Raw genomic sequence first — 20,973 nt, 5'->3', positions numbered from 1 at the left:
AACATTAGACGGAGGGAAGCCAAGGACACCTATTTATCCAAGTGTTGTTTTTGTTATATCTGTTGTTCATGCATCTATATACGTATATACAATGCATATGCCCCTGTTCGAATGACTGCATACGGTATATCTGGCGTTGGAGCATTATGAACGAATCCTTTTCATTTTACATATGTTTTGCACTCTGCAACTCTGCAAACCCCTCTTCATCCCCAAATTGTTCGGAACATTTTAGTTTTATTATTATTATTATTATTATTATTATTATTTTTCCTCTTTCGGGCTAAAAATTTTAATACCAGCTGAGCGATGTTATTTATTTACTTAATTTCCTCTTTCAGCCCCCCAATTATGGATATATATATAACTAACTACTCGTTCTCACCTTACGTACGCATTTAACTATGGATTCATTGGTAAAGAACAAACTATGCAACGATTCCATCAATAGACAAAACCATAGCCCAGTCCGGAGACTCCGCAAGCGGTGTATGCACGAATATTTAACCATCCATCCCCAGACCGAAAATATGGGAAGACTGCAAGTAGGCATATGTGGAAACCGGGAACGAACGCTTGCTCCCAGGACATGCTTGGATCCATCTTACCTCGATACGTAAGGATTATTCTGCTGTCGTCAGCTGTCGCGAATGGGCCTGACCTGACATCATGATAGAAGGCGAAAAACGTTACATTACACAAAAGGGGATCGAATTCGCCTATAATCTGTAACTCGAGATAGGCATCACAAATGCCAATTGGATAGAGGACGTACGGAAGGGTGGTCACGGAAGCGAGATATGATGGAAACAAAGTTGCGATTTAGTGAAAAGTGTTGGGAGTATTGATTAGGGGGTACGGATTTCTACATTGGCGTTGGTTTTCTTACTGGATTTATTGCATCTTGATAAGACAACACATCGTTTCTTCGTTAGAACACCCTTCCCGTAGATTGGCCCCTATGGTTGGAATTCGGGTGGTGGTGGCGCCGCATGTGATCCAAGGCTGCGACCTCAATGCAAGGCGAGAGAATTGCATCTAACGGTGGTGTGGATTGGGAGGCATAAGTAAACGCAGTATGCGCGGCGTTGATTAATTTGACTTGGTGTATTCCTCCCCGTACCCATCCCGTCCTTTGCCTTAACAATGCTCGTCTTCATGATGTAGATTTATTGATCGCGCGTCGGGCTGTTGACGTCCTCGGCTCTCCAGCAACTGAAAATTTGTCCCCCGGCCCTGCTGAGTCATCCTCCCTCCCCATCCTCGGCCCACAGTTATCCTGGACGAAAACACCATCCTCTGACGCATCAGATCAACTGCTTCCCAGCGACAGGCAAACAACATCGTTTCCAGAAGCTCGGGTCAGAAAAGGTAGAAGAATACCCACACCTCACAAACCCATCTCGAGCTTTTTCCCGCTGATTAGAGCTATCTATTGCGTCTGGGGCTCCTCGCGATTAGCCCATCATTGAGTCTCCTAAAATACAAAGGGTTCTTTACCCTCTACTGCTACTGAGTGGTAACAAAAGAGCTTCCACGAGCGGTGCGTGCGTGTAGACTGAGGACGAATGGCATCGGCTTCGCCGCCTAAGCCATGGGAGAGAGCCGGTGCTGGTGCTGGCGCAGCAGGTGAGATAATGCCCTCTTCCATTCCTTGCCTTCGAAAATAAAACTGGAATGGAATGCATTTCTATTCTGTGCCCATTTTGAAACAATACGTAGCTAACAATTCACCTTTTCTTGCGGGAATCGGCAGCTGCCGCGGTTTCAGGCCCTCTTCCCAACACTTCTGCTACGACCACCTCTACCTCTCCCGCAACGACCACCTCCGCTCCAGATCTCCCCTCACGACCTAGCTCTCTCAATTCTGTCGTTAGTCAGACAGCCTCAAATTATTCCCCATATGGCACGTCACGTCTGGGCCAAAGTCCGTATGGGGGTGCATACGGTGGCTACAATAGCTACACGTCACCATACTCGCGACTTGGGGGCATGGGGTCGATGTATGGAGGATATGGTGCGGGATATGGTGGTATGTATGGTGGCATGGGCGGTATGGGTGGATACGGTGGCATGTACGGCGGCATACCGCCAGGTGGAGACCCAAACAGTTTGACAAACTCTTTCAACCAGAGTACGCAAGCCACATTCCAACTCATCGAGAGTATTGTCGGTGCATTTGGAGGTTTTGCGCAGATGCTGGAGAGCACCTACATGGCAACTCATAGCTCTTTTTTCGGTATATCTCCTCGGCTCCCTCTGATTTGTGGGTAATAAATTATCTCTCGTGCTGACAGAAAAATTTCCTAGCTATGGTGTCCGTTGCGGAGCAATTTGGCAACCTTCGAAACACTCTAGGCTCCGTCCTGGGCATCTTTACCGTCCTCAGATGGTTCAGAACCCTCATCGCAAAATTCACTGGTCGCCCACCTCCCGCGGACGCTACATCACTCACCCCGTCTGCATTTGCCGTTTTCACGGGAAAAGGCCAAATGCCAGCCACTCTTCCTGACGGTTCCCCGGCCCCACCCCGTCCGTCCAAAAAGCCCTTCTTCTTTTTCCTTGTCGCTGTCTTCGGCCTCCCTTACCTTATGGGCAAGCTCATCCGCACACTCGCCCGCACGCAAGAGCTCGAAGCCAAACGCATGATGATCGGCCCGAACGGCGAACCGCTCCCAGGCAATCAACAACAAAACGTCATCGATCCTTCGAAGCTCGACTTCTGCCGGGTCATGTATGACTACACACCCGAGTCCCAAAATACCGCTGGGGTCGACCTTGCCGTGAAAAAGGGGGATCTTGTCGCTGTCCTCAGCAGATCGGATCCCATGGGGAACCCATCGGAGTGGTGGCGATGCAGGGCCCGTGATGGCTCCGTCGGTTACCTCCCAGGCCCTTATTTGGAAACTATCCAGCGAAAACTGCAGCAGCAAGCTATCATGGTGGGTGCTGATGCGTCTGAGTCTGTGTCTGCGCCATCACCTCTAGCTTCGTCGAGGAATAATACTGTGCTAGGCGCCACGGGTTCTGCTACTGACGAGCAGCTGAAGCAGAGGGCAAATAGTTTGAAAGTTACCTACACTAAGCCCGCCCTTAAGGGCAAGATGGGGGATATTTCTCCTGAGAGTTTCCAGAAGAGCACCTTCTATTCTTGAAAATTGCTTGAAAAGAATATATAGTTAATTACCTATTTTTTGTTTCTTTGTACAACCGGGTTTTGGCTGAAGGGTTTCCAACGGTTTAAGCTAAGTCTTTTTTTTTTTTTTTTTTTTTTTTTTGTGGTTTTTGGTGTAGTTGGTAGGTGCGCAGGGAATGTCTTTCTTCTCCTCTTAAACATATTTTCGCTGTTCTGGGCATTTCTTCTTACAGTATCTGATTCCCTATCATTGCGCTACACCCAAGATTGTCGTTATTCCTCTTATATCCATCATGTCTCACTTACGCGTCTGTCATTCATTCTTCAAAGTTTATTTATTTTACCCCTGAAGTACATGTGTTACTAAGTGCCTAGATAACTAGGCATTGTATGTTAGGAGCCCGTCACAGAGAACATGGCAGGCAAGGTCGAAGAGGAAACGGCCGGAGGTCATTCAGGGGAGACTATTAGCAGTCTCCTATTTCGTGTATATTTTTTCTCTCTTTTCCTTCCGTAACAATGTTGTTCCCACATTATAGGGTAAATAATTTGTTGTTTTCTACTTCACGACAAAGTGTCCGCAGATTAATTAAAAATTCGGGTTGTTCGTAAAGTTAAACATGAGGCAATTCTTGAGAAAGGCAGGAGACGTATCTGCTGAGCTATTCAGTCTGTGAGTGTATCTCTCAGAACTCGTCAACAAGTCCTGTCCATGAGGGATGCAGCCAAGTTTGGCGAGAAGGTTAACATGTTCAGATTTAGGTCGAATTGACCAAAAGTTGGCTGGTTTTGAAATCTGATTGAACGAGCGGCAGCTCCTGCGGAGGTGGAGATGTTAATTGGGGAGATAGAACTGAGAACTGGAAACTGACGTCTTCTGTCACCAGAGTTGCTCTTGAGTGGAACCTTACAATAATTTCTTTTCAATAATTAATCAATTTTGCAAGATCACATAATGAAAAATCCTCGGCGACTCTCAAGTCAAGAATGTTGACTTAGGTAGCAGACTTCTGTTCTCTAATATACAGTCTCTCAAACAACCAGAGTGAACCGAAATTTCTTCACCCTTGATAACAATAACGGAACAGAGAATAGGACGACATTGATAAACTATTGCATAAGATCCATCTAGGTTACCGCTTTTGGCTTTATGCTCGGTAAAATCGCTGCAATGTGAGCTTGAACATATATGTATGCTTAGATCACGAGAAGAAAAACTCCAGGTAGCCAAAATCCTTTCTGCGCCCTAAGGTCTCTCTTTCTTCATTTTCAGATATTAACAAAAACGATACCGATGATACCATATTACAAAGCTTTGGTTTCTAATGGGAACGGAGGTATTTTGTTCGGAATATGTTGATTTAGTTGAGGGGATGGAGGCGGGACACCTGAACGGACGCAGATGGCTTATTCCACCTTATATATACATATCCCCAACATTCTCCTTCTTTCTCCGCTGATTTTCCACCTGGCTATCTTACTTGAAGAGCGTTGGTAAGGTCTTTTCTTGTAGGCAGCAACGGGTTGAGTGGAGGAGCCAATAGAGAATGTTGCGAAATGGAGTAGGGTTCCAGATAAGAGACGGATATAATCGGGCTAATGGCGCAAAGGGTGGCCTTTTTGAAAATCGGTTGGGATATCGTACAAGGAAGCTGAGCTGAGCAGAACGACTTAGACTGATTTCCCAGCAAATATTTCTTTTCGAGGTTGAACAAACGTGCCTTGATCCATTTTATGTATAGATATGGGCGTAAAAGGCTGCCGTTCTTATTCATTTTACCCAAAAATAGACATAATCTCATACATTGAGATTTCGCATGCCTTGCCAACGGAACATTGTACACTTTGGCTCTCAACGGTTCGGCACAATCGCGGCTGTAGCTGGTACAGGAGGACCAGATCCCGCGCTTGTAACATTGCTCGCGTGTGCCAGCAAGAACTTGCAGCACGTTAGTGTATACTTGCAAGCGCGGGTCCAAGTTTCGTCACTTTGGTTGAAGCCAAGCTTAATGCTCGCATCTCCGATTTTGTCCCGTTTGATCTCATACGGCAGTTTGAGGCCCGAAATCTGTGCTTGAAGACGAGTCGCTGGCGAAGAAATTCCTGGGGATTGATATCTGGAGAGTCTAGGAGGTGGGGAACGGGAAGGTAACGATACGGGTGTGTGCTCCACGTGCTCACCTAATTGGCGAAGGCATTCAAGAAATGCAACCATACCGGCATCGAAACGACGGTGGAGCCACGGGAGGTGCAAGGGAAGATCACCCGAAGAATATAGATCTAGTGATGTAATCTTTGGTGTGAGAGTTGTGTCGGGACGATTACTTGAAGGGCTTCGGTGAGACGTAGTAGCATTCGGGGACTGCTGGGGATATTCTATCTTTTCGATCCTTGACGTCGAGCCCAAAGGTTTTAATTTGTATCCTTGGAATTGGAAGCCTAGTTTGTCGGCGACAGTAGCAAGCAGGAGAAGGGTTTGACCCCAGGCAGCATTTATTTCGGACCACTCAACGGACAGGTTTGCGAGACGACCAAGACGTAGTCCATTAATGGTGCCAAAATACCCATCATGGCCGATGCAGAAAGTGTCATTATAAACATTCGTCCGCTGAAGGCGTTCAAGTTGCCGAGAATCATGATCGTACTTCATGTTCAAAGCATCGCGTTCATTCTGGAAGTCGGATAGTTTCAACGCAAATGCATTGCGATCACTCCAGAATTGCTCTTCTTCTAGGTCAAGCTTGCGAGACTCCTCCTCTAACTCAGCAATCTCTAAGTCAACGGCAGCTTTTTCTTTCTCAAGGGCAAGAAGCTCCTGAAAGGCATCTTCCTCGGCCTGTAGTGTTGCTTTGAGATCATCTTCAGCAGCTTGTACTTCCTCTGGAGATGGAATGGAGTTATTTAAATTTTTCAAAAATGAGACATATGCGTCCCGTTCCTTTGTTGCGGTCTGTAGCCTTTTCTGAAGCCCTTCGATGAGCATCTCGGTGCATTCGGTACAGATCGGGTGATCGATATCAGAACGCGCAGATACGATCTCGAATAGACGGGTGGTTTTGTCAATTTGATCAGGATATGTTTGGGTCCCATGCTCTATTGTTTGTGCTTCAGACAGGTTCCGTAGACTTCCTTTTGATGGTCGCCGAACATCACCGTTCACTGTTGGAGCGGTATGCGCAGGCACCACTTGCGACTCACTTAGCATGACAAACGACATGCCAGGTCCATCTTTCGGCCCTGTTCGAGACTGTCCAAGTGGGTTTCCTGTACTATATCGGGGTGCGGGCACGGTTCTTTTATAAACAGGGGATGTAGCTCGCCTTGACACTTGATCGTAACGTTGCTGTCGATCTGGAGGGAACGCAGCGCGTGACGTAGATTTGCTGGATGGGTCAGGTAATGACTTTCCGGTCGAGCCTGATAGACGTCAGAGTTAGAATACATCATTTTGGAATCTAAATACTGACCTATGAGTAGGTCGAAGGCCGCTGGGTTCAAATCCTCGAGAGAACCATCAACCTTCAGAGGAGTTCGGCATTTCTGGCAATACATGGTTGCGGGATCGAGAGCTCTCGATCATGGAGGGTAGTAAGGAATCAACATGGGTTGTGCAAGCATTTAGAAGCTAAGCTCATGCTCTACTTTCGAGTTATCTGTTATGACTGACATGGTCTTCAAGAGATGGATGATGCTGGCGGTCAAGTGGTTGATGGGCCTGGCGCCGAGAGGAGTGATTGATTAGATAAGGTTTTGGGCTCAGACGAACCTTGATCCGATTAACGTCAACAAACAGACCGAGTCCTTCAGGTAATGCTTTCAATTGCCAACCTACGTCAAGCCAAATTGATCTTTTAAAATAAATCAAATCTCCGTGGCCATCGAAGCTCCACTGACATTTACAAAAAATATTGCATCTTCCAAGTGAATCTGGACTGCTCGCGGTGAGCCGTGCTTCTTCCGAGCTCCTCATAAACTGCCAAATTCAAACCGACATGCCATAGCGACCCTACCGTACAAGAGTCATACGGAAGACAGCCTCCACCGCGAGAAATCGCCACCATGTTCGCCGTCCAACCCTAGACATCGCTATTTCTTTTCAACGTATCGATAAACTTTGCCCTCTGCTGATGCATTCCGCGTTTCTTAACCCCACGCATCGTCACGATGTTGAATGCGGAGAGGCCAAGAAAGCGAGCGCGTATATTGGGGCTCTGGGACTCGGATGTGGGTGATGTGGCATCTGAAATAGATGTTAGCGCGGCCCGTCAAGCGAATGATTTGCGATTGAAATCTCGCTTTGAAGACATATTCGAAAAATATGGAAAGGACTTCAGTTCTGTCGGAGACGAGATTGATTTGGCGACAGGCAATATCGTCATTGACAATGGACATATTGAAAGGATGAGAAATGAGCAAGACCTTGGTTCTCGGCCGTGGAAATACGACTCTGATCCTCTTGGTGAGCCTGAATTCATTACGGAAAATGTCACTGAAGCGCAGAACGCTCCGAATTTAAAATGCATGAACCAAAATGAAAAACTTGCACGGACGGAAGAAAGAAGCTTAAGAAATAATATGAACCTTGAATTTCCTTCTGGAAGCTATAGCGCCAATACTGAAACTCACAACGGAAACCACACTCCGGCTGAGAAAAGTCTGCCCCTTAACAATATTTCCCTGCTTAGAAACCCAGCCAACTTTGACCAAAGACGCCCAAGGGCAAGCTCTCACACTGAAGCCGCTCTGTGGCAAACTCCAGAAATTGATGAACGCCTTTTCAAGTCTTCTCCACTCCACACTCCTCTCCCAATTTTTCACAGGAACCGAACAGCGTCGCCACCAAATTCCGGATCTCTATGGGCAGTCCCACAATGTCGTCGAAAAAAAGCACCACGGACAAGTTGTGGCCGATCCAGTGGAGCGCGAAAGTTGCAATCAATTCCAAAGCCCAGAAGCTCTGGACCTATTTCGGATTCGGATTCGGATGATCCTTTGCATGAGAGCCTTCCTTCACTTCCAACACCATCCAAAATTAATATCCCTGCTATAATTAAGAATGCCATTGACGACCCAGCTTCAACCACGGAAGAGCCTAGGGGAGTCCTTGGCCCTTCCTCTCCATTGCCAGACCATGGCATAAGCACGGAGGAGGAAAATAATCGGCAACCAGAGAATGTGATTATGGAAACATCGCCTTGGTCCTCCGCGAAGCGTAACAAGGAAAGATATGTGGAATCACCATTATTGCGAGCGAATGGTACTATTGAAAATGAGGTAACAACTATCTCAGAAGCTGGTGGACCCTTAGCAGACCCTAAATCAATTACGCATATACCCACAGCACCACAACCAGCAAAGCAGAGCACTGCAATCAACCCTTTCACTCCTAATGAAATAAAAATAATCTTAATTAAACGGGCAGTACAGAAGCTCCCATGGAAAGAGGTGTCCCGATCCGTACCCAACAGAACCTCAGGCCAGCTGAGGTATTGGTACTATGTTCGATCCGCCGATATCAAAAATGGCCCGCCAACACGAACACCTTTAACAGCCAAAGAAAAGGATATACTGGAAACCTTCAAATCAAAACCTGACGTGTCATGGGAAGACTTAGAAGCTGCATTTGAAAACCAAACGAGAAATGAGTTACAGTGCAAATGGGCTGAGATATGCCTCGGGAAAATGTGGGAGGCCTGGAGAAGCACCCGTTGCTTACCTCCACAGAGTCAGGACGTAGATTTCAAGGCACCGCCCAAACTGCCAAAACGACTATTAGCGCCAAAATCTCCCTCGCCAACGAAGCGTTCGAAGACTGTTCACACAGCCTCGCCTTCACCGATGTCACGTAGCCCGTCCTCTGTTCGTAGTGCACTACTAAGACCAGCTGATGAAAGTTCTGAAAGTGATGATCCTCTCTCAGAGGCTTTTGGTTCTGCTTGGAGTGGATCTGGCTTGTCGACGTTTCAAATTGATACGCCTCCTAAGCTTCGTAATCCGCAGAGGAATCGGAGCTTGCTGAAGGTTAAGGCGTCACCTCGGGCAAATCGATCCGGCTCAATTTGATGCCCATAGCAGATTTTGACAATATATATATATATATCCCATGGAATTAATTTGCATTATTATTAGGCATATAGCGTCTACTCCTCGCTCCCCTTTGCATTGAGGACATCTTCAAGTTTCGTATCAACTGCACCCGCAACATTGCCAGCTTTTTCCCAGAACTTCGATAAATGCCGCGTCCCTGAATCACAAAGTATGGTCACGATCCTATGTCCCGGTCCGAGTTTCAAGGCCGTTTTAACTGCTGCGAAGCCTTGATTATCTAGGTTAATCACTGTCCTGGACAAAATGAAAAGGATGCAAAAAAAGGAGTGATTGGGAAAAACCTTACAATTGACCGCGCTGCTACTCCCAATAAATATACCGTCCTTCTCCACCAACCACCTCGCCATCGCAATCGCTTGGGCATCGTTGACCCTAACAACATCATCGATCAACTCCCTCCCAGCCTCAAAGTTTAAGGTAACTCGGTTAATCCCGATACCCTCGACAATAGTATCCACCTGTCTCCTCCTCCGCGTTCCCTCACGCTCTTTCACGTCAAACATAACTCCATAACGGACGCGATTAAAAAGCCCACTGCCTTGCGGATCCGCCAGTACAACAGACATATTGGGGAGCCGAGGCTTAAGGAAACGTGCGACACCTGATATCGTGCCGCCAGTGCCCGCACCAGCAACAAATACATCTAGCTTACTCTCGCACTGGGCGAAGATCTCGGGGCCAGTTGTTCGAAAGTGGGCCTGCCAATTAGCTGGATTTTCAAATTGGTCGGCGAAGAAGCCTCGACTTTGTTTACCAGCCGCTCGCGACACCAGCAGATCCTCATCTGGCGTTTCAGTTATTTCGTGTGTGGCTGGAGGGTTATGGCTGGTTCTTGAAGAGGCGCGAGCTGGGGACGACTCTGGAGACGAAGAGTGTGATTTCGCGAGAGCACGTGCTCTATTTACAAAATGTCCTGTTTCTACAATAGGGGCTGGCGGTACGCGGTCGACTATGGCGCCCAGTTTGAGAAGGAGATTCGACTTCTCTGTGGATTGGTCGGATGGCATGCATCTATTGGGTTTGCCGCATTAATAAATGAACATGGCCTATATATGTAGATAGAGGGAATACGCAATTGATGAAAAGGTGATATGGTAAACCATACATATGCGCTAAGTAACCCCTGGCTCTGGCCAACGTAGCGAGTGAAATTCCCGTAGATCCCACGGTGCCTTCGTAAATGGCGTCTCCAGAGTAAGGGTGGAGAAGACCTTTTTCTTCCGCCTGAATGAATGGGTCAGCGTCTTAAATAATGTTATACATGGGTAGTCTTCAGGACTGACCACCTGGATAACATTCAGTGCCACACGATCTTTAGGGCTTCCTCCAGCGCCATTGAGAAACTGCAATGGATTCATATCAGAATCCTAGTTGTGCACAATGTAGCGATAAATACATTGATGATCCCGTCATATGCATACCTCGGCCTTTGCGAGAATCTCACACCCCGTAGCTTCAGAGAGGGACTTTATTCTAAATAGGGGAGTGTTTCCGATGCACCCTTCTATCCCATCAACAATGGGGGGTGGGCCAGGATTGCACGGTAGGCGGTATTTCATGTCGCCAATCATGTCACCATTTTTAGCTTCTATCCCCCCAAACGCATGTCGTTCATTCTGTGCATCTTTGCTACCTTCTCGTCGCCGATGCCGGGAGTGGCGCTCAAAATAGAGACATAGAGTATCTCTGATTCCAAAAGCGACAAGAACACCTGCGAGGAAAGCAGCAGGGATGTACAGGCGCGGATTGTCTGTCATGATATAAAAACGCACAAGAATATATCATTTATGTATTCAATGTTGGGAAAAAATGAAGATATATATACCTATATGTTCCGTGTTGGCAATTGCAAGATGGAATAAATAAGCTCTGCCAAGTCATTTTTTATGTGGTGAAGCTTGGACCACCTCCGCTCCGAAGTCAACTTTTTCTGCCCATTGGGACCGGGAACACAGCACCCCAGTTCTCATCCTGCCGACGCAATGGATTCACCCGTTGTGACACACATATTTCGGCAGTTATTTCGCCATAGAGGGTGTCAGATTTCCCATCCTCATCCTTGCACCCTTCTCCATAACCCCTTTGCACCCCGGCCCAGAAGCCACCATCAGTCTCGTACCTATGCCAGCAAGCCGACGCTCAGACGGCGAACGCTGGGAGACCCTACCTTCTGGAAACACAGAACAGATGACTTTCCGAGAGACATGTCCAAGGAACTGCGGGAATATCCGATGGTGACATCTACAGATTTACGATCCCGCCCCCATCGACCAAGACGTGTGAAGATGCTGGCGAGGGATTTTATTGAAGGTATTTTACACATGCCGCGACTGATTGCGTTGCCCGTATCCCGTTGTTATTATGTTTTCGATGAGTTAATCTCCTTGTTCCTCTTCTCCAGACAGCTTGTATAATCCTCATTACGGCTACTTCTCCAAGCACGCGACCATCTTCGGTCCTGGGGAGCCTTTCGATTTCAACAATATGGCCGACGGACCCGAATTTAATCGGCTACTAGGCCAGCGATATCAGGAATTTGAGGACAAATTGGATGCCGTGGAATACGATGAGAGTCGCCAATTATGGCACACACCGACAGAGCTCTTCCGCCCATACTATGGCGAAGCAATTGCTCGGTATCTTGTTGCAAACTACAAACTTACGCTATTTCCATACCACGACTTAACCATATACGAAATGGGGGCCGGAAATGGGACTCTGATGCTCAATGTATTGGATTACATACGAGATGTGGATCCTGAAGTCTATCAGCGCACAAAATTCAAAATCATTGAGATTTCGCCCTCTCTTGCCGATCTTCAACAGCAGAACCTGAATAAGTCCATTCACTCCAGCGGACATAGGGGCCATGTGGAGATCATAAATCGCTCCATATTCGACTGGAATACCTACGTGCATTCTCCTTGTTTCTTCCTTGCGCTCGAGGTCTTTGATAATTTCAGCCATGATGCAATCCGTTACGATCTAGAAACCGGAGATCCCAGGCAAGGGTGCGTCCTGATCGACACTGATGGTGAATTTTATGAATATTACGTCCCGAACCTAGACAGTGTGGCTTCGAGATATCTTCGAGTTCGTAAGGCTGCTGCGCGACGACCGTTCGCTACCCCACTTCGCTCTCCTGTTGCAAGAAAAATACAAGCCGCCCTTCCGTTTGCGCCGAACATGACATTACCGGAATATATACCCACCCGCCTGATGCAGTTTTTCGATATCCTGCATGACTACTTCCCCGCCCATCGGCTTGTTACGAGCGACTTTAACAGCCTTCCAGATGCAGCGCCTGGTTACAACGCCCCAGTTGTTCAGACACGATATCAACGCACAACCGTCCCAGTCTCAACTCCATTTGTAAGGCTCTCTCCACTTCAAATTGAACCCCTGTAATTTCAATACCCCCTCTTCCCGCTGAAAATAAGATTACTGACCCCGCGCCTACCCTCCTCACAGGTCCACCAAGGCTACTTCGACATATTCTTCCCAACGGACTTCGACCTGATGGAAGACGTATACCGCGCCATCACCGGCAAGCTGACGCGGGTATCCAGTCACGCTGATTTTCTCGAACGCTGGGCATATGTCGAAGACACGGAAACGCGCAGCGGCGAGAACCCGTTATTGAATTGGTATAAAAATGCCAGTGTTATGACAACAGCTTGAACATTATGAACGGGACGGGATGGGATGAATTTACTTGTCTTCTCGTGATTGTGGCCAGCGCCACCTTGTCGAGAACAATGCAAGTAAAAGAGGGTTTCATTAATTGGAAAAAAGATCATGGGTCGGAGGGGCTACCTAAGAGTACCGCATGATGGGGGGTTGCCTTGTACAGTCTAGATCCTTCTCAATGAGATTTAGCGTACTGATTAAATCTCAACTATGTAAATATGTAAATCTTCCCCCTGCTCTTCAAATATATTTCTTCCATTATTCTTGATTTTTCATTCTACTCTCCTCACAGTTTCCCCATTTTCTCACTCTCTTCTTTCAAGTTCTCGTTCTTGTGTCAATTGAATCAACTACACCATCGTGATTTTGCTGCTCCACCGAAAAAAGTATTGGGCAGCAACCAGTGCTCTGGATTTGGAATTGCGAAGGCTATAGCTTCGTTTCAGGTGCTTGCAGACGTACTACATACTATCATCTGAGAGCAACCTTTATCTAGAAATCCGTTCCAAAACAATCCCTGGATCCCAATTACTCTGGTGCCTGACGCAAAATGGCACTAAACCTGGGAAGTTTTATGGCATTCAGGATGTCCGAACATTGCCACAAAGTTACCGAATATAAATTATACATATTCTCTAATAATCAACTACTCTAGTGATTATATATAAAATTAGCAGTATTTATATGAAAAGGAATGTGAGAGTCAAAAACGATGTATAAACAGGATTTGTAGAGTGATGCAGACGATATCTAGTACTACGCAGTATGTCTAATTTAATCCAACCCTACGCTCCTATCAAGAGCTCTAGACATCACAAGCGGCGAGTACAGCTGTAGGAGGAGCCCGTAGACCCTTCAACAACCCCTTTCGCCTGTCCGAGGTTTGCTTACTCTGCAGTTGAGAACGAAACATTTCGGCCAGGTCGTTGGGCGCCCAGAGGGGGAGGGGACATCAATAAAATCCTCAACACGCCTAAGCCGACAATCAAGCAATCAAGCTCATGTTCAACACATGACATTAGGGCAGTTGAAGCCGCCGTGAATAGGGAAGAGATTTCAATGAGGTATAGTTCCATTGGGTACCAGTGTGCAGCATACTAGTACTAAACAGCTCCTGGAAAGTCTTCAGCATGATTTTATTGTTGAGCATCGGGTGGGATCTGGAAAGGGACGAAGTGCTATGCCACTTCATATAGGACAGCAAATGCACCCAGCACATGAAATATCTTTCACCAAAGTGCCTTCCCCTACACATGAATCGTACGCTGCTCAAATGATAGCTCCTGGCACATTACTCGCTGGTTGTTCCCCCCTACCTGCATAGCCTTGTGTGGAGACTTGCAGCACCACAGAAGCAGTGGTAAGGCTAGCTGTTAAATACAAGGATTCTACTAGTCCGGTTGTGGGCGTCTGCGCTGAACGACATGCTGCATGGAAAGTTGTATGAATGAGATTTGAACACTAGGCAACTGATAAGGGATGTATAGGAAGAATGTTCAGAGCACCAGGCGATATTATCTAGCCACATCTATAAATTATGTAACATTGCATCGGCTTATCAGTGAGCAACGGTTACCATACGTGATAATTTTCAGTTATTTTAATTAAATTGATGACTTGATTTATTAATGATCTTCAACTCTGCAGGATATTGAAATATTTCTGTGATAAGAAGGTCGAATTTAATAATTTTTAAGGACAAAAGAGTTTTATTCAATTCTGCATATGTCAATAATGATCAAAGCCCAAACATTGTTCCATATTCATCTATTCAATTCATAACCATGCCAATTTGAAGGCAAATCTCACACCCTCTATTTCTTATAAAAAAAAAAGCTCGCTTTATACACAATGGGGATCTAGATAATCCGGGAAGAGACAGAAGAAAAATTAATACGAAAACAGCCTAACCAGAGGACGCTTTTAAGGAGGTTGTTTCTAACGACGACGACGACAGCGGAATCGGGGGAATTTCCAGCTCGATGTAACTGAACCCCGTATAGAGGAATCAAAATCATTCTTGAAATCCTCATCGCGGAATTTCTGTAAGCAAAAAGACGCAGTTAGTACAAGAGAACCAACTGAGAGATAGATGTATAGATATATATATAATAAAAGATATAACGTACCATTCCTGGCCACCTCCTAAAATCCCCGCGATCCTCCGTCATCATGTTCGACCCTTCCTCATAATCATACGTGTTCCCCTCCGGATCCGTCGAGCCTGGTGGGTAATAAGCCACCCCGTCCAGCGGGCGGGAATTCCAGATGCAATCCGCGATTTTGCCTGGCGGGGTCGCCTTCAGCGCTTCCTCGTTGGATGACTTGAGAGCGTCAATGGGATTTCTGTTGTGGCAGGATCTGTTCCTGTGGTGACTGGCAGCATCATAGGGCCCTTCGTGGTGGTAGTGGTAGGGGGTGATGTCATCCAGGAAGTCGATGACATCGGGTGGGAGGTAGGTGCTGCTGGGCCGTATCCTTGTCCGACTGTGTGTGGAGGAGTTGGAGTTGGAGCGGGAATGTGAGTGGGGATGGTTGATGGGAGAGTATGGTGGTGGCGAAGGCCTTGTTGAAGCGGGTGAAGAGACCATGGTGTCTTTCGTGGGTGATGGTGGGTGGATATTCTTCTGTTGGAGCAGGGAGAAGAAGCTCACTTGCTTTTTGAGAGCTTTCTAATTTGTTGTAGATGGTTTGATCTCCTGGAGTAATTGGGCTTGAGGTGGCGAGCTGGTATGTGCCAGCGATGGGGGGGTATTATATATACTAGTACTTTTGATGATTGTTGAAGAGAAAGAGAATGATATAAAGGTACAAGGATTTTCTGTCGATATATTATCTTTATTTCAATAAACGATTGAAATAGATAAGAAGGGATCTATGACGCATATATATAGATACTTCTGTTCAGCTTGGAGACAGTGGGGCGGGGCTTGATTGCCGCGAACACCGCCATGCCAGGAGGAACCACGGGGCGTCTCCCGCTTGAGGAATCAACCGACATCTATTCTGGTAAACTCATTGGTGGGCCACGGCGAAAGTAGCTCGGTGATGACCTCAAGCCACATACCATTTTTAGAATATAGCAGGTGGCACAGACTGGTTCAAACCAAGTCTGCAGACATTATTATTATTAACGGGGTATTTCCGTCTAGTTATCTTGGAAGAAATCGACCCCACTTCGATATAAGTTTAGAGCTTCATGCCCCATGCTGTCGTGAGATTGAAATGAACCTGCAGATAAATCCCCAAAACGTCTATCAACATGAGAATTCATTTCCCTTGATTCAGGATCGAGATTCCTCATACTCATGGTGAGCAGAGCCACGAAGGCTGTGCAACAAGCTTCCTTGCTTCCATGGAAGTTCTTGGTGCCACCTTTGATAACGAAAGCCAAATTCTGTAATGTAGTTTATTCATAAACGAACTTCATGTTGAAGCCTGATGCACTCCGCTATTTTGAATCAGGGCAAGTCGGTCAATGAAGATGACAATTGATAACATAAAAATTGCAACAACATCGTGCGAAGAGGACTATTGTTGGAGTCCTACGCGGCGTACTTCGATCCACGAGGTAGATTAGGTAGTGTATATATCACGTGACTATATTCAAGAAGGCTAACTTTCCCACGCTTGAGCCACAGAAAACTACAGCAGCTCTTTCTCATCCTGGTTAGAATCACCTTACAAATTTAAACTATGTTCAACGGCGTTGCCAATGCCAACAAGATAGTCGTCTAAATGACTGACAATGATCAGCATATGTTTACAGCTATATAAGAAAAATACTATTGCAATGACATGTATCTTCAAGAAGATAAGAATAGCGGCTGAACTCTATCAAAGTTCTAGCCATATTGATGGTCAGCATATGCTATGGTTAGAGAATTTGATTTCTGGGTTGACCTACTCCGTAGTCTAGAAGAGTCTGATCTGATAACTTCCATGTCATGTGATCCAGAGGGATGCAGCATCGATGTTCCAAAGATCTGAGTAGTTATCAACACCACAAAGGAACCCCCTATAACTGTTAGTTGTTTGAACACTTTGACACCTTTAGAAAGTCCGATAGTGGAGGCAAAATACCTACTGCCTCCACATCCAACGACCTGCAATAAATTGACAGACCATGTCACTCGTGCAATACTCCGATTCGGAATCCGACGAGAACGACAACAGCCCTCGACGAGATACCCATCCAACAGTGACAAAACTCTCAAAGCGGCCCCAGAAACTACAGCACACTGATAGGAACAACGACAGGAGTAGCAACGGTGATGGAAACAGCGGGAATACCACTTTACCCCCATTGCCCTCCGAATTTTTGGATCTCTATGCAACCAATTCGCGACTTAGTGTCCAGGACGACCCCAGTCTCCATCACGGACGCAAGAGAATTATGCCGCATGTTGCTGGAAACTGGCCTACCCATATTTATCTCGAATGTGTGTTATATTTTATTATCTTATCACTTCCCACTTTTCCCCTTTGTCGCTACTCCAACCAGTTGCATTAAGTTCATAGTTTCTTTTTTTCTTTGTCTTCTTTTGATGGTTCCCTCGGCCCTGTTCGCCAAACTGATTTGCTGCGTTGTTGGAGGGTTCCCTGCACCAACAGAGCTAGCTATTCTTGAAGAGGCGATAGCTCGGTGTGATCAGAAACTCCAGTCGACAATCCATGGCTTGCTGCACACCGATCTTGGTGCCCAAGTACAGCTGCATATTAGCCTGTCACGTCCCGTTATGCTTCTCACGGAAGACAGACAACCTTTTAGAGACTTGCTCACCGATGCACTGCGTGAATCTGATATTCGTCCGTAAGTCTTCGTGTGCGCTCTGTGTATATATGAAACCATCACATTTTGAAATTGTCCTTGTTGGCTATGAATGATCTGATGAATGTTGTTAAGGTTTCATGTGAAACCGGTTGGGTTAGACTGGGTGTCAAACTTTGAGGAGACGCGGTGGTTTCTTGTGTTGCGGGTTACAAAACCGACAAATAACGAGCTGAATCGCCTGTTGGCCATCTCGAACAAGTCTTTGGCCGCCTTCCAGCAACCACCGCTTTATCATGATGAAGCCCTAGTAAACACGCAGACGAAGAAACACGATACTGAAAAGTCCACGGGGCCGAGGTCAACTTCTTCTCTAGCCGTAGCAGATTATTCTGATTACTTCCATGTATCTATCGCATGGAGCCTTGCAGAACCGTCACTGGAAGATAAGGAGCGGGTTGCGTCGGTGGAGCTGCACAAAGTTAAGGAAATCGAAATCCCCTTTACCAGTGTGAAGCTCAGAATTGGTAATATCATCCACAATCTCGAGCTTCCAACTCTGGTTCTCGATGAAGGTGGGTTCTGTGGACTGTAGATTTAAAGGGGTAGCTTTTATTTATTTGATCATTCAAGGCTATTGAATTCTCGGCCATGTTTGGATACCCTGTTGTTGAGCTTGATATGTTTATGATATGTCCCAAAATTCACGAGGCGAGTCAGGTTCGTTAGTTGATTTGCGCAATGCGTGCGGGTCGTCGGAAACGCAGCAAGTGCCTATTGGCAATGTAAATAGTTAATCCATCCAATAATAATGGTTTGGTTTGAGGCAAAACATCCTGGGAATTACGTAGTGCTTCGAATGGTCTGTGATTTCTAGACAGCGGCTTGGGCGGGCCCCCACCCGGCCTAATAGCGTGCGTCGTCACCCTGACCTCAGGGCCGCCTTGACTTCCCTTTTGTTGAAATGCGTTGTTATTAGCCTGACCAGACAACATTGTTTACCCAGTGGCTTGCAGGAAACATTGCCTAGGAGTGCTGGATGTAGGAAGTGATATTATAAAGGGACCCTTCAGCGCTCGCGACAGGTAGCCATGTCAAATACCAACTGACTGGTCCCGTGAGCCCCCCGTTCAGGCCCAACCCCTATTGCCAGACATCATCAATTGTAAGCAGCATCAGCATGATTCAAGGATTCGGAAACGGAGTTGTTCAAGGGGAATAATTGACTTTGAACGGCGTTAGAAGCCGTTCGGTTAGGGTTGCTAACTAAACAGTCGGAAAAAAAGAGGCCCCGGCCCATGGCGACCGCCTTTGTGAAACCATATCTCACTCTTTGTTTTGACCAAACTCCTGTCAGTGAAATCAATTATCTTTGAAAGGTATCTGCCAGGCCTGTGTATTGAACTTGGAAAGAATACGGAACGGTTGACAACCTTAGGGCCTTATCCCAATGTCATATCAACCACCGCAGGTTACGGTCACACTCGTATGCATCTTGTACCCCCCTAATTGAATTCCCAAAGCTAACCAGAGGGGATGTTAAAAAAAGCATGATCTCCATGAATTCAAGGTCCGCCATTTCCTGCAATGCAACAACAATAACACACTGCACTCCCTGATACCGGTAACGGATTCCGAACACCTGGATGATGATGATCTGGGATACTACCCGGATGGCACCAAACGAACCCTTACAGACCAGCAGATCGAAATCTTTAGGCACAGCGAGATACAAAAGTTGCAGCGCGAGAGGAGACAGAAAGGGATAGCTAGCAGAGAACCAGCTGAAGGCAAATCCTCAGCTGACACAACCAGGAGCTCTTTAACCGTTGCGGGCCAGTTGGCGGCCAATGAATATAGCCAAGCTTCACAGGAACATGAACAGGAGAGCTTCGAAAGCACCGGGAAATCATGTCACGAGCTGGACAAGCGGTCAACGGAAGAAACGGAAGAAGCCACAATCCAAGATTCGGATAAAATTGCCAGAAACTCGCTGAAGAATGTGGACCAAAGAAACGCCTTAGGAAATTCTCAGAAACAATTGTCAACCGACACGAATCCTTTTGGCCGACGCTTGGTCAGCTACGACGATTAGGCATAACTATAGCCCAGTAGTCCACAACGACTGTGACAAACTGTCAGCGGCGGCAACAGATAGCAAGCCGTGGGAATCCTGCAAAACGCTGTCTCAACGGGGATGTTTCACCATTGCAAGCCAACCGAACTTTGCGACTTGGATGCTCACTGTTACCTGCCGCAGCAGCATGTCCAATGTACGTGCATACCCTTCCCTGACAGATAGCGAACGCAATGATGAAAATATTCGTATCGTCATCCTTAATCGTATGTCGGATCCATCCTGTCTTCGCCTTCTTTCCTCTCCCAGGAACGAAGTTCAAAAAAGACATTTTGGTTTCTGGCCAGGACGAATACATAATCTTCTCTCTGATATTGATGAACGTGAATTATCCTGAGGCTGAGTCACTATGATTTTCGTACAAGTGTGCTAACCATATTTTGCTCAGATTCTATCAGCTGGTACTAAAGTTGTGTTGGACAGCTGGTAAATTTGGTGTCACCCTTGGCAAGGGTGTCAGAGGCGCAAGCCAACCGATCCGCTCGCTCAGACAACTGCAGTTTTTGATATGTGCCGCAATGAGAAAGCAATGAGAAAGCAATGAGAAAGCAATGAGCAGAAGAGGCCTTTGATGATGAGCGACATATACATATCCAAAGTCTCCATCTGTGATGGCATGATGGTTTGATCGCAAGATGTTCTCATCTCCGGCAGTATGAAAACTCCTAATGAAGAAAATGGAACTAACAGGATCCATCGATACTTGTCCGTCGTGCTTGGATGGAGCTTTCTTGTCCTTATCCAAACGTGCAAAGGTATGCCATTTGGGAAGGGGGGGGCGTTTGAACCCAAAATAAATTTTCAATTTGTTGCTATCTGGCTTGCGGAGGTCTAATTCATGTACATATTCAACCAAGCGCCTTCAATGATCATATGGGCGGTGACTTGATTTGCCGCTTGACGTAAAGCCCCCGTTCTTGCTAACTATCTCGCAGTTTATCGGCTCGTTCGGATATGTTGACATGACATACGGATACGGATACAGATATATTATCCGTCGTGCCTCTGCATCCATAAGACTCCAATTCGACAGCTATTGGTTGCGGCGAAGATCGTTCGCTATTCGTGTGCTTTGATGATCAATCGTGTACGGTGATGGTTGAATGCTTGTGAACTATCTAAGTCGAATCC

General features: G+C 46.5%; 8 protein-coding genes across 8 annotated transcripts; 5 read left to right on the top strand and 3 right to left on the bottom strand.

Moving 5' to 3' along the window:
* Nucleotides 1–1,568: 1,568 nt before the first annotated feature.
* On the top strand, nucleotides 1,569–3,155 carry HCAG_02803 (conserved hypothetical protein; the record flags this gene model as incomplete). Its single annotated transcript, XM_001542582.1, has 3 exons — nucleotides 1,569–1,629; nucleotides 1,757–2,239; nucleotides 2,311–3,155. The coding sequence occupies 3 exons, from the start codon at nucleotides 1,569–1,571 to the stop codon at nucleotides 3,153–3,155; spliced, it is 1,389 nt and encodes a 462-aa protein (XP_001542632.1).
* A 396-nt stretch (nucleotides 3,156–3,551) lies between these two features.
* Nucleotides 3,552–3,940, top strand: HCAG_02802 (predicted protein; the record flags this gene model as incomplete). The annotated part of the gene is made up of 2 exons (XM_001542581.1): nucleotides 3,552–3,623; nucleotides 3,899–3,940. 2 exons carry the CDS (start codon nucleotides 3,552–3,554, stop codon nucleotides 3,938–3,940), a joined length of 114 nt encoding a protein of 37 aa, XP_001542631.1.
* Nucleotides 3,941–4,988: 1,048 nt separating this feature from the next.
* HCAG_02801 (conserved hypothetical protein) lies at nucleotides 4,989–6,688 on the bottom strand (the record flags this gene model as incomplete). The annotated part of the gene is made up of 2 exons (XM_001542580.1): nucleotides 4,989–6,553; nucleotides 6,604–6,688. 2 exons carry the CDS (start codon nucleotides 6,686–6,688, stop codon nucleotides 4,989–4,991), a joined length of 1,650 nt encoding a protein of 549 aa, XP_001542630.1.
* A 612-nt stretch (nucleotides 6,689–7,300) lies between these two features.
* On the top strand, nucleotides 7,301–8,985 carry HCAG_02800 (predicted protein; the record flags this gene model as incomplete). The annotated part of the gene is made up of 2 exons (XM_001542579.1): nucleotides 7,301–8,622; nucleotides 8,874–8,985. The coding sequence occupies 2 exons, from the start codon at nucleotides 7,301–7,303 to the stop codon at nucleotides 8,983–8,985; spliced, it is 1,434 nt and encodes a 477-aa protein (XP_001542629.1).
* A 291-nt stretch (nucleotides 8,986–9,276) lies between these two features.
* Nucleotides 9,277–11,001, bottom strand: HCAG_02799 (cysteine synthase 2; the record flags this gene model as incomplete). The annotated part of the gene is made up of 5 exons (XM_001542578.1): nucleotides 9,277–9,380; nucleotides 9,531–10,141; nucleotides 10,350–10,468; nucleotides 10,528–10,587; nucleotides 10,666–11,001. 5 exons carry the CDS (start codon nucleotides 10,999–11,001, stop codon nucleotides 9,277–9,279), a joined length of 1,230 nt encoding a protein of 409 aa, XP_001542628.1.
* A 447-nt stretch (nucleotides 11,002–11,448) lies between these two features.
* Nucleotides 11,449–12,925, top strand: HCAG_02798 (conserved hypothetical protein; the record flags this gene model as incomplete). Its single annotated transcript, XM_001542577.1, has 3 exons — nucleotides 11,449–11,554; nucleotides 11,646–12,616; nucleotides 12,716–12,925. The coding sequence occupies 3 exons, from the start codon at nucleotides 11,449–11,451 to the stop codon at nucleotides 12,923–12,925; spliced, it is 1,287 nt and encodes a 428-aa protein (XP_001542627.1).
* Nucleotides 12,926–14,872: 1,947 nt separating this feature from the next.
* Nucleotides 14,873–15,525, bottom strand: HCAG_02797 (predicted protein; the record flags this gene model as incomplete). The annotated part of the gene is made up of 2 exons (XM_001542576.1): nucleotides 14,873–14,977; nucleotides 15,064–15,525. The coding sequence occupies 2 exons, from the start codon at nucleotides 15,523–15,525 to the stop codon at nucleotides 14,873–14,875; spliced, it is 567 nt and encodes a 188-aa protein (XP_001542626.1).
* Nucleotides 15,526–17,060: 1,535 nt separating this feature from the next.
* On the top strand, nucleotides 17,061–18,346 carry HCAG_02796 (conserved hypothetical protein; the record flags this gene model as incomplete). Its single annotated transcript, XM_001542575.1, has 4 exons — nucleotides 17,061–17,376; nucleotides 17,576–17,747; nucleotides 17,841–18,280; nucleotides 18,339–18,346. 4 exons carry the CDS (start codon nucleotides 17,061–17,063, stop codon nucleotides 18,344–18,346), a joined length of 936 nt encoding a protein of 311 aa, XP_001542625.1.
* Between the last annotated feature and the right edge of the window lie 2,627 nt (nucleotides 18,347–20,973).

This window comes from Histoplasma capsulatum, genomic scaffold (genome assembly GCF_000149585.1).
Source record: "Histoplasma capsulatum NAm1 scaffold_2 genomic scaffold, whole genome shotgun sequence".
NCBI lineage: Eukaryota > Fungi > Ascomycota > Eurotiomycetes > Onygenales > Ajellomycetaceae > Histoplasma > Histoplasma mississippiense.
This window is presented reverse-complemented; position numbering and strand designations above follow the sequence as displayed.